At 35.8% G+C, this 16,564-nt stretch overlaps 1 protein-coding gene across 3 annotated transcripts in view; it reads right to left on the bottom strand.

The window, feature by feature from the left end:
* The window catches only part of ARHGAP12 (Rho GTPase activating protein 12), a 75,886-nt gene that overhangs the window by 20,207 nt on the left and 39,115 nt on the right, over positions 1 to 16,564 (bottom strand). For all 3 annotated transcript variants that reach the window (XM_034062140.1, XM_034062138.1, XM_034062135.1), the window contains exons 5-8: positions 15,840 to 15,920; positions 7,355 to 7,480; positions 3,868 to 3,942; positions 1,078 to 1,139 (exon numbers count right to left, since the gene is read on the bottom strand). In XM_034062140.1, the coding sequence (XP_033918031.1) occupies positions 1,078 to 1,139; positions 3,868 to 3,942; positions 7,355 to 7,480; positions 15,840 to 15,920 (344 nt within the window). The remainder of the gene's footprint in view (positions 1 to 1,077; positions 1,140 to 3,867; positions 3,943 to 7,354; positions 7,481 to 15,839; positions 15,921 to 16,564) is intronic.

The following is a 16,564-nucleotide window of genomic DNA, read 5'->3' as shown; positions in this document are numbered from 1 at the left end:
GTTAACAACATAAGTCTTGACAAGCTCTGACAATTTCCATTGTCCAAACATGAATTATTATTCAACAGCTCTAAAAGCGACAGGATGGCCATGTTGCAGCTTTCTGTACAGCAGGGCAGTAATCCAGATCAATGATTCCAACAGATGCAACATAAATGGTGAGAGCACACTACCAGTAGCAGCTTACATGAGCCACTGTCTATCCTTTCCTACCAAGATCTTAGAAGCAGCAATGAGAAACCAAGCTGGTGGTCAGATGTGCTGCCCAGCTGCACTGGCCTAGGTCAAGGGGGTCTGGAGTATCAGCTAGGTGCCAATTATTAAAGCCTCAGGGAAAGTGCTTCATATATAGGAAACACTGAAGTAGATAAATATAACACAATATTAGATCCAAAATATTAAATCTTTTAAAAGTAAAAAAAACTAAATTAAATCTGAGGATATGGCACTCTTGCACAGTATTTAGCACTGACTCTTTTCAAAATACCAGAAATCTAAGTTAGACAGCATTCCTTGATTATATGTTACGATAGATAATGTAAATGCCTGCCTGTGAAGCAGAGAAAGGAAAAGTTAGAAATAAGGTCACCCATCACCTGTAGGGAGACCCAGATTGGTCAATACATTCTGCTTTAAACCTTTCACAAGCAGAGTGAAGGAAGAACTAGAGAGTATGTGACACATACACTCCTTGGGAATGAAAGATCAAATGAAAGCCCCTCCTACACTGATTCTATCCAAAGAACAAGACTATCACCTATACAGATCTTCTCTGCAATAAATCAATCAATCCCATTTTAAAAAGCTGCCTCTCACCACTACATCTTCATGAAATCACTACCCTGTGTTGAACCCTGGCATACATGAGCCACTGTCTCTCTGAAGTCCATTATCTTTTGCTCACCAGGAGAGACACATACTTTGGGGTAAGAAAATGTTATGCCCTACATGAAAAACTTTAAGCCAAATTAAGACAAAAAGTAAGAAACTGTAAAACCCGGTACGCTAAACTAATACTGAAGTCAGATACCTTACACAAACCCTTATGCACATGTATTTCTGGAAGTCCAGACTTACCGAACTTTCTTCCCATTTTCTGTAATTTTTGTCACATTCAGTAGCCCATACTTCTCTTGACCCTGTAAGGTAAGAGCAAGACATAACAAATATAAAAGAAAATCTGCTTTATTGCTATCATGGCACTGAAGCAGTCCTCAAAATAATCAGTTTCTGGCAATGAGCCGTCTTTGTTATAACAAGAAACTGTCTTATGTATATTTAAATATGCTGACATCAGCAAAATCAAAATTCCTCTGGGGAAGCACTCATTACCATTCAGAGGGTAAAAAGCTTTCCTTCAAGGCCTAGGTTATTTGGACAAGCCTACCTAAAACATCTGTGGTACTAGACTGGAAATTTCACAACATAAATGAGACTGATTTGTGTAATAGCACGTTTATGTTTGTGTCTTTTACTGAAAAAGGAGATGGCTGACAAACAGCCTAAATTCTCTGACAAAATTTTTCCAAGTTATTTTAACATAACTGCATACTTTAAATAAAACATGGTTGAAATGCATAAAAATATTAACATATTCATTTTAAGAACAGATAAGTGAAACGTTTCTTTGATGTCCTATGTTTTTCTATCCCCAACCAAAATGCTAGAATTTTAAACTACTTCATTATGTCATGTTGATTAAAATAATTTATATTGGCATGCCTCTGTACAAATTTGGTGATCAGTCAGTGAAGTGGTAAAAGACAACTGACGAACAAGTTTCAAATATTGGAAAACCATCAATTTACACATTTGCGATTCTCAAGATGAGGTAACAAATTCTATCATTTGCTCCCGTCACCTCAGCTTTGTCATACCAACGAACAGTGTTGAAAGAATATTAAGTTATTTTTCCAATCAATTCCTTGTTAGTAACAGCTTGTAACAGAGCTCCCAATTTAAAAACTAAGCCATTACTTGAAACAATCAACTAGGGAAAGGAACCAAATTAGTTTTATCATAACAAAAATGTCCTCAATTCTCGATCTGATGAAAATAGAAGATGTATTCTCTTCAGCATTCTCCTCAATCTCAAATTTAACTGGACCATAACTGCAGAATACAATATCAAAGAGAACTTTTTTTCTGGAATACTGAGACAACATTCTTACCAAAGACATAGATCTGGTTTTCATGAACCTTAAGAATTTTGCCCACGTGTTTCAAGCACAATACAAAATACAAAAAAGACAAATATGTTTCAAGGATAACAGTGTTTAGTTGGTGATTAAGATGTTACTTCACTCCAGTGGTAACTGCTATTCTTACTCCATCTAGTATCTCCATTGGGCTATCACACTTTCCCAAAGCCAGCAACATATATTTATTTTATATATATATATCTCACATATTATATATATAGCAATATATATATTATTTTCCAAAAATGATACTTTTAATAGAAGAAATTAGTCACTTTCTTCCCCCACACCCCAAAAGCCCCTAGCCTATTCTTTATATTACTTTATTTGTGATCCATGTAGACCACCACTAACAATCCTATGCACTGCAGCCTTCCAACAACCTTTGGCTTTAGCAAGTGGAACAGCCTGTTACCATCTTTCACAGTGACTGAGCAACCCATGCCCACTTTCTCAAATAAATTATGGTTTTAATAAATTACTCATGGTGGAAACTGTGCAAATGCTCCAATAAAGAATTATTCAGAAAAAGTATCATAATGCCCTACTTCGCAGCGACACTAGGGGGTACTAATGGGAAAATTACAGTAATCAGGGAAATGGAAGTAGAAAGCAAGTTAAGGATGAAAAAGACACAATTCACCAGCTTGCTTTGTAGTACTTAAATCCTACAGGACAGCTGAAGAAATCACAGATTATTTTTTTTCTATTATCAAAAGCAGCAGTGATTTCTTCTGAAAAATACAATTTTAATAATTCAAGGTCTGAACCATATTTAAAGAAATCAGAATATATGCAGCAATAATTGCTTGTGTATAAGGCTATCAACTATGCTTGCTTAATAAACAATGTTTGCTTTATTGTGGAAAACTGTTTTAAGTGCTGTAAGGATGGATTAGCATGAATAAGCCAGACAAAGATTCCTCTGCGTGCAGAGTAAGCATGAAATGGAAGTTGTGCCTTTAATGCCCTGAGCTACCTACTAAAGGGTTGCTAAAATTGATCAAGGCACATATTTCAATGCTACTGTAGCATTGTACAGTTCAAATTTTAAATATAAAAACTATTTAACTATTTCAAACTGTTTAAAAAGAAATAATCACATTTAAAATATAAACTGAAGCAAGAAAGTCTATGAAAAGTTCACAGCACCTTTATCAAGCTTAAGTTTTTCTCCCAATAGTTATTCTACTAAATCAAAAAAGAGATAGTTTATTTATGCGAGGTTCTCTATGCCTCTTTAAGAAGACTGAAACAAGAGAAAAATAGAGATATCAAGTCCTAGAAACTATTACTGCGTACTGACAGTGAGGAATTCTATAGAAATGGGGAGTTTATTTCTGCATTGACCTTCCAAGTTGCTAGATGAGAAGACGTGGCTGTTGGAAGAAGCAAACTGAGTTCTAAATAATCTGACATAACTTTATTCTACAATAAATTTTTACTTAATTTCCTATCACCAAGCTCTATCTAAACCAAAGACATTTAATTTTTTTTCTGAAAGCACAACTGGATGCAATGCATTCCTTTTAAAATGTAAAGCCTTCAAATAGCTTTATCCCATTATTTTTCTCAATACCAAGCAGGCTTACCCTCAATTCTCTGATCATGAATAGCCTAGTTTCTACAACACCTACTTATCTATTCAAACACTTTGCATACTGACCGTGGCTTGATGCTTTGGTGAAGAAGGAGAGGTCTCATTTTCAGGAAAACTGGCCTTAGAAGCAGTTGATGATTCCTGTAAAATTCAAATAGACAACATAAGCTATTGTCTTTCTTACAATTATTTTTTTAACCTTAAAGATATTTCTCTTTATATACACACATTACAAAAATAATACACTTTCATCAAGCATTTGTTGTATTCTTAGATAGTTATATTATAAACCTGCTTACTAAACAGTAGTTTTATGCATTAATGTAAGATGATTACGTTTATTAAGGTGCAGATTTTTTTATGCCACTGCTAGCAAATTAAGAAACACACAGCTAGTATTAACTTAATAGAGGGCACCATACAAAAAATACTAAAAATAAACAAGAAATTTTAAAAATAGATTATGTGTCCGTGTAGTCAGTAAGTAAGATTAGTACAACAAATTGGTTTATATGTAGAAAAGCATATACCAGCTCTATTAATTTCTGTGAGTCATGATCATTAGTTTCCTTATAATTAAGCACTGAACATTTCTATAGATTCAGGTATTTCTTTTAAACTAGACTAACTACAGACCAAAAAAAAAGCACTAAATCTCTGAAAACTAGGAAAAATTGCCCATCTGGAACAAAAAAAGGCACGTGCATTTCCTCTCAAGTAATGATTGCTTTGCACAAATACACCACTTGAAAATCTGGTGAAGAATTTAAAGCAGAATAAAAACATCACTTGTTCTCTGTTACTGTTAAACCATTTCTCTCCCTCTTTCTTCTTAATCCTCTTTGTAGCTATCCCAAATTCAGTTTGCTTTTCCAGCATTACATGACATTCTTCACATCCATGCTTTAACATACACTTGTAAATCTCCCTACAGAAGTGGCACAATAGTTCCTTTTAGAAGCGTAATAACAGAGAACATCAGCAGTTCTAAGAACAGCCTAAATGCTTCCTATGTTTGTAATAATTTTAAAAGTTCAAATTAAGGAAATCAACATTGTCTTCCAGGAAGGTATTTTTTCCAAATTTTTAGCGGACTGCTATGTACAGCCAATAAACAGTTAACAAGTACACTTGATATCATCAAATTCTGATCAGCCATGGGAGCTCATACTTTTACCCTGACACATTTCAAGCACTCTTTTGACAACAGGACAATGTTGATTTTCCAGGAAAAACAAATAAGTAAGTATAAACAAAATAGCTTTCCTAGGAGCCAGCTAAAAAACTAACTTGAGGCTGATGTACCTATCCTGACAATCCCACCTGTTTTTCTTTCTGTCTCATTCTCAATTTGAGATAGCTTTCAGAAACTGAGCAACTCTGAAACAAAAATAATTCCCTTTCCACATACTAATTTAAAGCAGGATGTATAACAGTGTGCCTGACAGTGGTAATAAAACAGGTGCATCAATGCACTAAACAAATCCTATCTTCCCACAGAACACTAGTTTATTGTTCCACTACACATTTTTAGTATATTTTCAGAGCATTAACATTGTGCTGTTATATAACTATATATAGTCTTTACCATTTAAAAAAATGTATGCTGCCTGCACATCTTGAAGCTGTTAAAAGTAACTTTAAGCTACTGACTTAGAATTAACAAATGTGGCTCATATATACAGTTTGTTTTGGTTATTACACTAGGCATTTGTATGCTTTCATGTTTGCTTCACTAGGTTTAAGGTGTCAGTGTCTGAATATTGAGTCTTGAAGAAAAGTAAACCAACATGTTCAGTATTTTAAAAGAGCTTCTTCATTCACTGCAACACTACATAAAAGTCGTTCCAGAACAGAAGTAACTTTTTTATTTTTTGGCATAAAGTTAAGTCTTCAGAAGTGAGGCCAAAACTTTAAGCCATCTCCAAAACAGAATTGTTCATTCTCTTTCTTACTTACTCCTCATACCTATAAAGAGTAAGGTGCACCAGCCTGGAAGTGTTTACCCAGCTTTGATTTATCAGGACTCCTCCATCTAGACTGTCTCTCATGCAATATCACAACACACTTGATAGAGGATACATAAGGACAAGTAGGGAGGGGAAAGGAGCTGTATAGGGATCTCAGAATCACTCAAGTTAAACTAATATGTACAGGTGCAAAGCCCAAAACAAGCATGGTCCACTGCTCCTCAACATCACATTTGATATCTTCTAAATGGACAGCTCAAAAGCTTAAGATCAAATCCAATAAATCCTATTCTAGGAATTAAGTCAGCTCATGACAACCCGCTCTCCAGAAGCAACAGGTCAAGCAAGTAATATTCTGGGCAGCAGATCCATTTTCATTACAAGTACTGTGTTTTGCCCATTTAAGTTTTCTTTGACATCTGTGATTATACTGTCCCACTTCCAGGCTTTTCTTCATACTCCCAAATCTAGATTCATCCCATTTTCCCCTGTATCTTTAGAAAAGGGGAGCTGCAATGCTGTTTCCTGGTATCTCATTCTGAGTAGTCTGTGATATGATTTCAGCATTACAAAGTGTGTGTTTCCAAGAAACTCAGGAAGGATTGCTGAGAAGCTACAGAAGCCAGCAAGTTACCACCCTACAATAACCCATATCAGTTCCTCCCCACTCAGCTCATATTGACCCTCCCCACCCCCAGGCTGAATGTCTCAGCAGAAGCAGAAACAGCTGGGACAAAAATCAAACTGGAGAGAAACAGGCAAGGGAGAGGCTCTGTCTTCTTGTTGGCCTAAACAGTATCTATTACTGTACAGACTATCAAGAACATGGCGTAAGAATGGGCAGAAAACAGCTTTTGTTGTTACTAACCAACAGCTCTTTTCAGACTAAACTCCCAGCTCATCTCCGGACAGGACCAAAGCCAAGTGTTTCAGCACTTTCAGTACTCTTGTCTGTCCTTCAAAAAAAATATTGCAACTCTGCGTAACCACACAGAGCTTTTCTTCTTTCCTTAAGATACTACAGTGGAGGTCAGTGAAACAGTCATTAATGGGATAAATCCAGTATGTAATACTAATACTTATATCTTTTAGGCATAGTTTTTAGTTTAGCAAGTGCAACTTTTATTTCAATTTATGAATATTTCAGTTATTCATCTGCAATCTTTCAAGTGTATTCCTACTTGGTGTTTCCTATAATTGAAAAATTGAGGCATGACATTTCAGCATACTTTACATGAGCACCTCGCCCACATCCATAACTCTTGAATTCAAATATTAGTTACACTCCATAGCCTAAACTGAATTAGGAAATTCCAAATTATAAGTAAAACAGCTGTGCACACCAAACCCTGAACTAACACCACTTAACATACTTGAAGAATAACAAGAAAAGAGCTACTACTCACAAAGTAATAGTAGCAAAGTTGTTGAGCAGCACTTGGTTGCAGTGTATATTATACATAATGATACAACAGAAGGAAAATGGTATTTCAGAAATACATGCATACTTATTTCTGTTACATTAAATATTTCACATATCAAAAGCAGTTGGTATTCCAGGATGCTGTTTAGCTTGCTCCTACCTTATCGTTGGTATCCAACACAATTGTGCTGTGCCTCCATTTTGTTAAAACTATTGGTTCTTGTAGCCTCCTGTCCAGACTCCTACTCTTTATTATATCTCTCTGCTGCTGTGGTGAAGCATTATACTAAATAAGAGAAAAAAGAAAAATCAAATTATATGTAGAATCTAATTCATGTAAACAAGACTTGAACATACCATTCATACATATTAACACTGCAAACTTTCAGATTCCTGATGTCACTCAAGGCTGTGAAATTGGCCTTGGTTTGAAGGCCACTGAATTTTGCATTTAGTCTTGAAGAACTGTTCTTTCTGCTGTAGTCCTCTCCAATGCAGTAACCAAGACTGGCCTATTGGGATAATACTGTCCATTGGCAGATAGAAGTTTGATTTCTTGTGCAACAGCTTACTGCTGGATTTGCAACCAACCAGTGTATTAAGAACTACCAAGGAATTAGAGTAAATAAAAGATTTTAATGCTCATTCTTTGTGTTGCACTGACAGTACCATACCACCTGTGCAGCTCTTGTGCAAGATAAGGAAAACCCTACTATCCTGCAGCAAGGTGTTTAGATCAAGTTTAAGATTCAGCAGAGCTGTAATAGCCAAGGAGAGAACGGATTTATCATAACACAGGCTTTCTAATAACAGAGGAACATCCAAAGTACAGTCTGAGAAAATGTGAAAGAGGTCACAAGAAGGACCCAGCATTTGATTAGATACCAGCATTGCAGCATACTTACTAGCAGCATCGCCATTCTAAATTATATACAATTACAATGAATTACACAATAAAATAATTAATTTTTAACAACTCTGCTAACAAAGTTTAATACTAAAAACACAAACAAGACAATATCAGTATATGGCTTTTTCAAGTCATCAGAAATTCTTTCTACTCAGCAACAGAAGACTAAAATCTGCACAAAAAGAGAAACGTAAGGCAGCATTTGCATAATCATGTAAAGGACAAGAATCCACTGGGTGAGAAGTAGCAAAGGAAAGTCAAGTGTCCTTTTTACTTAAAAAGGCTAAAGCACAATCTTTGCAAACACACTGAACTCCATAGTTTTTTTGCTGATTCCTACCATAAGCTCAGAGCCTCACGTCTTAAAAGACAACCCTAGCCTATACTTACACATACCAACAAAGCATGGCAAGGTTTAACATAATTAATAAATGCTAAACTTAAGCTAAGTTGCAGAACAGAGTTACATTTATTGCCCAAATAAAGAACCAGCATTACTACCATGGCAGTAGTACACTTGTACTACTACGTAACTATGCTTGTGTTAGTTTGTATTTTGCTGTGAACAAAGAAAGTTAATGCTCCAGTACATCAATAAGATGCTGAAAAATTAAGTAACTTTAGCATTTCATTGAATTATTTCAATATGCATAAGAATAGTAAAATATTCCTAGGTGAATGAATCAAGCAGTACTGAGAATAAAACCTGGTAGATCTTGTACATACAGAAACGTATTGGTTATCATTGCAGAAATTCACTTCTGAGATTGTACTGACTTCATATTGGGCTCAGCACATCTACACCCACATGACAACTGCTTCCTTACAGTGGTGAGGATCAGTAACTCTCTCTTTGTCCCCTTCTTATATCAAAAGCTGAACCATCATACATGCTGCAAGCAATCTAATACTAGTGTACTTTCTTGTTATGGAAACATCCACTCTGCAGATGCTCCTACAACTCAAAACTGTGGCAGAAAGCTAAGCAATATGCAGCAGAACTGCCCACTGGTATTACAACTAAATCTAAACAGTTTTCAGTGAAACCGTATCCAAATCACAGAAGGTTGCCACAGTGTTCCTTGCAGCAGTTCTAACATATTTAAGTGGGCATTTCAAACCTATTTCTTGCTATGAAACAGAACCATTTATTTCAGAAATAGACTTACACTTTAGTGACACCAGTGAATATTATTTATGAAAATCTTCTACACACTTTTCTTTTGAGTAACTGGAGAAACTGAAGTTTAAATAGTCAAAGATTGTTGTCTTGAATTTAAATCTATGTTAGCAGTTAGGATATTGACACAGGCCTAATTTAAAAGGTGCCTGTGATAACATCACAAGCTGTCAGAGTTAACTTATCTAATAGACAACCCCATCTTGAAGAGGAAAGGACCTATAAAGTAATACAAAATCCTAGTTTTACAAAGCATATTTAACAAGAAAGCAAATCAACAGTGTGTGGAGCTCATTAACAAAGCACTGCTAACAACTCAGGAACACTGAGCTATATATATCTTAGCAGTTTAAATAATTTGCATTGGCAATATAAACAGTGTTAATAAACTGATGAGTCTTTAAAGGGAACATTTGACATTTTTGCCCCATTTTTCACCACAGAGGTGTAAAGTAAACATCTTTCACGCAGGTGTTTATGAGGGTTTTTGGGGGATTTTGTTTTATTCATTGCAAATAGTAAAACAGTACTAAGCGGGGGGGGGGGGGGGGGGGAGAAGGGTGGGGGTGGAGGTGTAGACGAAGCCTGTGTATTTCTGGGCCCAAGAGAAGTCTCCACTTTTAAAGTAAATGGACTGATCCGTGATCATCAAAGAGAATCACAGTGAGATACAGATACTGTTGCAGGCTCTGCATTATCCGACTGAACTAGCCATCCTGTTGATCAGATAGAGTCTTCTGGCTAATGAGAAGCAGCCAACACCAGTAGCCCAGCCAAGTCAGATGACACCACCCCTGCTACTCTTTGGTCTGTCGCCAATCATCTTAGTTCAAAAAGACTTTCAGAACAGTTTCAAATCAGGTTGACTTATTGACACTCCATACTACTCCACCTGCAGACCTGTTGCCTCTGCTACAGGCATTTACAATATTTCCCACTGTTTATCAGTAACTATAAACAACTAGGCTGGGCTCTTCTTCCCTCACACAAAAAACTTGTTTTTCATAACTCCAAGCAGGCTTTCTGTGCCTAAGCCTTGCTGTAATCCTGAAAACAGATTAGGCAAGGGCTGTACACTGCAATAAAACTGACCCATTCAAGACTATGCACTGTCTGATAGAACAATCTCTGCTACACTATGTACCTTAACATCACATCTGCTACACCATGAATGTTAACAGCACCTTTTAAGGGTCTGGCATTGTTTTCTTAATTCTAAAGCTTTTGATACTGCAGCACAAAACTTCAAACATACATACTACCGCTCCTTGAAAATCCTCCACAAACTCAAATTTGTCCCATTACATGAACCCATTACTGGCACATCCCTTCAATTTGTTCCCCATTTCACTGGGGGCATCTCCTGTCAGGAAGGGAGGACACAAGTCAGTTGTTTATACCCTGACTGCATACATCAAGTTACAGAGAATTCTTGGTACAACAGCTCTTGGTGTAGGGTAAGGACAGTGGTGGGATACATTTAGGTTACACGGGGTTATTTTCATTGCTGAATTTGTCCAATGCCTTCACCAGCTACTTAAAAGCTTTCTTTGCTTTGGTATAAAATTTTCTAACCCTCTCAATTGGCCGAGTGATTTATATTTAATTTTAACCTCATTTGTGGATGGCTCAAGGCTCTGTCCTAGCCCAATTGTGTCTGAAATAAATGTAACAGCCCCAAGTTATTTGTAGCAGTGACACAGATCTGTCAGCTTTAAGAAACAGAAAAAGATTCTTCTTAGTTTGCATTAACAACATCCTCAGCCAGATGAAAGGAAATGGGTGGGTGAAGGGAGAAAAGAGTGGGAAGTAACAGATACACAGTGAAAAGTTTGTAAAGCATTTTACGTTCTTGCGATCAAAGATTGAAAGAGCAGCATTTAAAAATACTCTGGTATCCTAGTATGTTTATCATCTTGTACACTCTAACATGTTATTTGCAGCTGTCCCAACAAACTGCTTGAAATCAAAAGATTTAGAAGGAAAAAAAATTACATGTTGCTTCAAAACAAAACCACTCTTTAGTGCTACTGCTGTTACTGGCTTTGAATAACTTTCTTGGTGCTGTGATGAACACAACACCGATGTTACAGCTTCTGTTTTTCTTACCAGCTAAATCAAAAACACTTTTCTTACACCTACATAAAGAAACAACAACAACAAAACAATAATTTTTGTCTAAGGACTTCATTCCCTTTTTTCTCTAGGGAAAGAAAATTCCTTATTCTCTGCCATGGGTTGTCTGCTGGCAGCAGTTGGAGGAGTCAGCTACGCTGAAGGAACAGAACCTAAACAGAACACATGCAGAATGAGACCACTGGCACCAGTAGGTTTGTCATATCACTTGCACTTTCTTCCTTAATAAACATCTAGATCCTCAAATCAGATGAGACTGTCTCAACTTTCACCAAGCAATCCCAAATTTTATGACAAAAATGTGAACAAGATTCACTATTGCTAATGATACTGTTTAGTGCATAGACTTACAGTGGGTATGAATGCCAACACACAGTATATTACCTTCAAACCAAGTAGCACAGCTCAGAACAAGACAAATTTATTGTAAGACAACTAGGCCCCATTTACATGTTTTCATCTTTATTTTCTTTTCCCATTTGATTGCACAATATCTTCCTGGTATTATCTGCATCATGTTCTCATGGTTTACTGAAATTTTTCAGATAGCATGCTCTGTTTGACAGCATTCAGGTCTCCAGCAGGAAGATAATTCACCTGAATATCAGAACTGAGTCCCTGAGCTCATACTCAATATTGATAGTGCAGAGCGAATTAACAGACTGCTGGTCTATTAGGACTGCCAAAAATTAAGCTCTTCTATCTTTTTCTGTGGATACAGCAAGGAGAGGTAATGCCACAGGAACTTCTGAGAAGAGAAAGTGTAATTGCAATAGAACACTATATAAATATTAACACCAAAACTATGAGTTCAGTCCAGAGGCTTAGAGTATATGCATTTTCTTTCAAAGTCTCCTCTTGAATCAGAGAGCTCATCACAGTGCTGGCCAAACATCATGCTAGATATCAGCCTAGGAACACATTTTGAAAAACAGAGATATTTAATTTCTATTTTTTATTAGCTTGTCCTCTTTATCTCCCCTTTGAGCTATTTAATTCAATACTTATTACATAGTTTTCCACACTTTTTTGGTCACCTTGGTATATTACCTTCTTTAGATGTTAGAGAGGTCTCATTCCTGAGATCAATTTAACTTTCTCCCCACTCCTTAATACAGATTCCTCATTCGCTTAAATTATAAAACTCTCATTAGAAAAAAGTAGGTTTCTAGAATAGGGTTGTAGCCTCTCAACACAATTTAGGTATTATTAATTCACTACACAGGAAATAAATATATTTTATCATAGTGAACTATGCAGGAATGAACTTCTATTTGCTGGTTTATTTCTTTTTCTTTTTTAAATAATTGGCAAGAACCAACAACTGAATGTAGCAGAATGCACAGACATAGAAACCTCAAAGTCTTTTGTAAGATATAGTATAAATTATGGTTAAAGATTATTATCCATTTTAAAGAATAATTCTGTATGTTGTTCTCTGTGTCACACTCCTTATGATCCTTAATAGACTTTCCAGCAGTTGTTAAAGCTACTCCATCTGAGACATTATTTTTAGCCAGAAGCATTCATCTATCCCTAGATGTTACTTAAATATACATGACTAGAGAGCTTTCTATGAGACCGTCTACAATAATTTGTTTTGCAACTGTGCCCAGTGCCTGGTATATCACCTCACCATTAAGACATGTTCAGGAATATCAGAAATGTTTTTCCAAAGCATGTTCACATTTACAGTTAATGCTGCTACAGTAAAAAATTTTTATGTTTTAGTATTAGCTCAGTTAACATGCTACTTCAATTTTTAAGTTCTAACAAAGTCTAAATTATTAAGAAACATCTAAGGAAATTATCTTCTTTTTCTGTTTTAACAGCACTGCACAACCATGCAATTCCATCACTTTATTTCACAACAAGTATTGGAAGACAGTATTTGAACTAAATCACTGGGGAAGAAACTGACCAAAAGTAGGGGTTTTTCTCTAGTATCCTCGTTTAGGCCCAGTTGGTAACACAGCATCATGCAGCCATTTGCTTACCTACCTCACACACCTCCCCTCCTCCATGCAGGATGGGGAGGAGAATTAAAAGAATGTAAAACCCACAGGTTTAGATAAGAACAGTTTAATAACTAAGTACAAAATACTACTACTACTACTAATAATAATAGAAATGACATGGAGAAAGAATTTAAAACTAAAAGAGGAAAGGGAAAAACCCCAATAAATGCAAGTGATGTATAATACAATTGCTCACCACCCTCCAACCGGCACCCAGCCAAATTCAAGCAGCCCAACCTAAGCAGCAATCTACCCTTCTGGGTGATGCCCCTCAGTTTATATATTTGGCATGGCAAACTGTGGTACAGAATACCCCTTTGGCTAGTTTGGGTCAGGTATCCTGTCTCTGCTTCCTCCCAGCTTTCTGTGCACCTCCCCACTGGCAAAGCATGAGACTGAAAAGTCCTTGATCAGGGTAACAATTAAAACACTGGTGTGCTATCAGCATTGGTCTCAGACTAAAGCCAAAACACAGCACTGCACCAGCTGCTAGGAAGAAAAAAAAAAACCAACAAAACCAAAAACAAACAAACAAACAAATCCAACAAAACAAACAAAAAACACAACCCACAAAACTGTTACATCTGAAACCAAGACACTTAGTAACTTAATTTTTATTTAAACAAGAGCTGAAGTCTTCCTACAATTTTCTTTCAGCACTCACAAGTTTTCAATATGGATTATTTTAATAACTTTTCTATGGTTTACATTGTCTTTTCAATTCACTTGTTCCTAAGCACTTCTGGAACCAGCTTCAGCAAGATTTGAGATACTAATCTTCAATCATGCTTTAGTTAGAAGAAGTGTAACAGTTCTGCTGGATGTTCTCCAGGTACAGATACTTTAATTAATGTTGTATTTGTTGCCACACAAGATTTACTCGTTTCAAGAAGTACATTCTGCCCAAATACCTCATGAGAAGTAGTTTTCAATGAAAATTTGTAACAGCAATACACGATGATTTTCATATAAGCAAGAACTAAATCAGAACTCCAAAACAGATGTTATGCTTCATTCTGTAAGTAGTTATTAATACAGTGGAGCTCTGATGTTTGTTTAGAACCACTGTTCAGTTAGAATTTCATGTACTAACACACAAATACTAGCCCTTATGCTAATGTGCCTCAAGTAGCAGTTCTGGATTACCTTTATGCTTTACTGTAGTTGGATTAAAGCAAACTTAATTTGCTGTTTAGTTCAAATCAAGTCAAATCTATTTTCATGGAAAGTAACTTCACAGTCAAAATTTTCTGCATTGCAGAAGTCACAGAATGAAGTAGCCAAAACATTATTCCCCAAAATTAACTGCAGTTATACAGACAGAACAAATAATTGCTTCTGGTAAAACCTGGTCTAGCAGATTTTTCAGACTTTTAATCTAATAGCTAATCAATAAATAAGGAACCTTTAAAGCCAATAGTTATAGATTAAATTGTTAAGTTTATGTATCTTACAAAACTTAAGTTACTTAACAAATCATATGAACACAGGAGAATTCACAAATCTAACTCTTCAGTAACTCCAATACAAATTCTCTTACTGACATAATAAAACAGCTTAATTTATAAATTTCAATTGTAAGTATTTTTGTATTAAAATTTTATATTAATATTATGAAAGCACTGTCTGCTGAAGTGGGTCCTTTCTAAGTGCAAGCCACTTAGGACACCAGTTTTGTACTGAAGGAGCAGTAATTGAGAAACATGTTCTTTGTATACTTAGACACACATTGTACTTGAAGCTTTCTTTTTAATAGTCATCTTATTATGTAGGATTGAACTAACAGCCTAGTGACAGGAAAGACATACACAGTTACATCATTATGAAAAACATCCAGTACTTTTTCAAAGTCAAAATGAGAACTAAACCATATTAGGTACATCCTCACATACCAAGTGTCCCTAGCTCTGTTATTTTCCTACAAATTGCTGGTTTACTTACATAATTAATAAATACCAGAACACATTTCTGGTGAAACTGTGTCATCCTCAAAAATACCACAAAACTCTACTGAAAGTTTTGGTTTTCAGCACCTGTCTGTATGAACATAAATAGACTACAGTTTCTCAGGAACATTTTGTGTTTAAAAAATAATAATATTTTTTCCTACAGAACTTTATCACAGCTAGATCACATACATCATTTTGCAGCCTTGCATGAAAAGCTCAGCAAAGATAAGATCTTCTTTGACATCTGAATAGTTACATACATCCATTTTTCATGGTCCTTGAGAGTATTTTTTTTTCTTGATCAGAAATTCCACAGATAATGCAAGAACTAACCAAGTGCAATATGTAAGACCTCTTCTTGTGAATAACTCACATTAAAGGCCCTAGGGAGCATTTACTGAAGAGGAGCTGAAAGTCCCGAGTTGTCAAAGTTCCTTTTTTAAGTCACTCACCTTAGGTAATTCCCATTCTGATCGGGAACCATCAGCACTGTAGTAGTATGGTCTCCCTTGTTCATCTGCATGTTTTATCCACTGTAGGGAAAAAAAAAAAAAAGAAAATGTACAACAGGAAATGTAATCAGCATGACAGTCGTAACACAGTAAATTTCTGACAATTGGGATTTAAAGTTAATTTTCAATGAAGTGCCATCCACTTCAGCAGCATCTAGTGCACAACCTCCATTAGCTAACCAAGGTTAGTTAGCAGTGACAGCAACACAATTTTCAGCTTCCTAAATTGGTTTCACTAATATTTTTTCTCTATAACTCTTCAGAAAATAGTCCTGCAATATCACCCAGAGATTGTCATAAATAGGTATTTTTGAAGATGCCATATCTCATTCTTGTACAGAGGCACAACCTTTGCATCAGATCTGCATAAGGATTTATGCATCCAATTACAGAATTACAAGAAGCTCAGCCAGCAACTGCTGATAATTTAAGTAGTTCACTTCGTGAACAACTCAATTTTTAATATGTCAACAGGAACATGAGATGCAGTTCCTAAATAAATCATGAAAAAGATATTATTTACTTAACCTCTATATACAGCTCCCACAATTAGAGAGTTAAAACTACAAAAACTGTAACTAGTTATGCAGAAAGGGAAAAACTGTAATGAGCAAACATCGACAAGAAGATTACACAAGAATATGAACAGAAACACAACAAGGCTC

Source organism: Melopsittacus undulatus, chromosome 1, assembly GCF_012275295.1.
Source record: "Melopsittacus undulatus isolate bMelUnd1 chromosome 1, bMelUnd1.mat.Z, whole genome shotgun sequence".
NCBI lineage: Eukaryota > Metazoa > Chordata > Aves > Psittaciformes > Psittaculidae > Melopsittacus > Melopsittacus undulatus.
The sequence above is the reverse complement of the archived record's forward strand: the minus strand, read 5'-3'. Positions and strand labels throughout refer to the sequence as shown.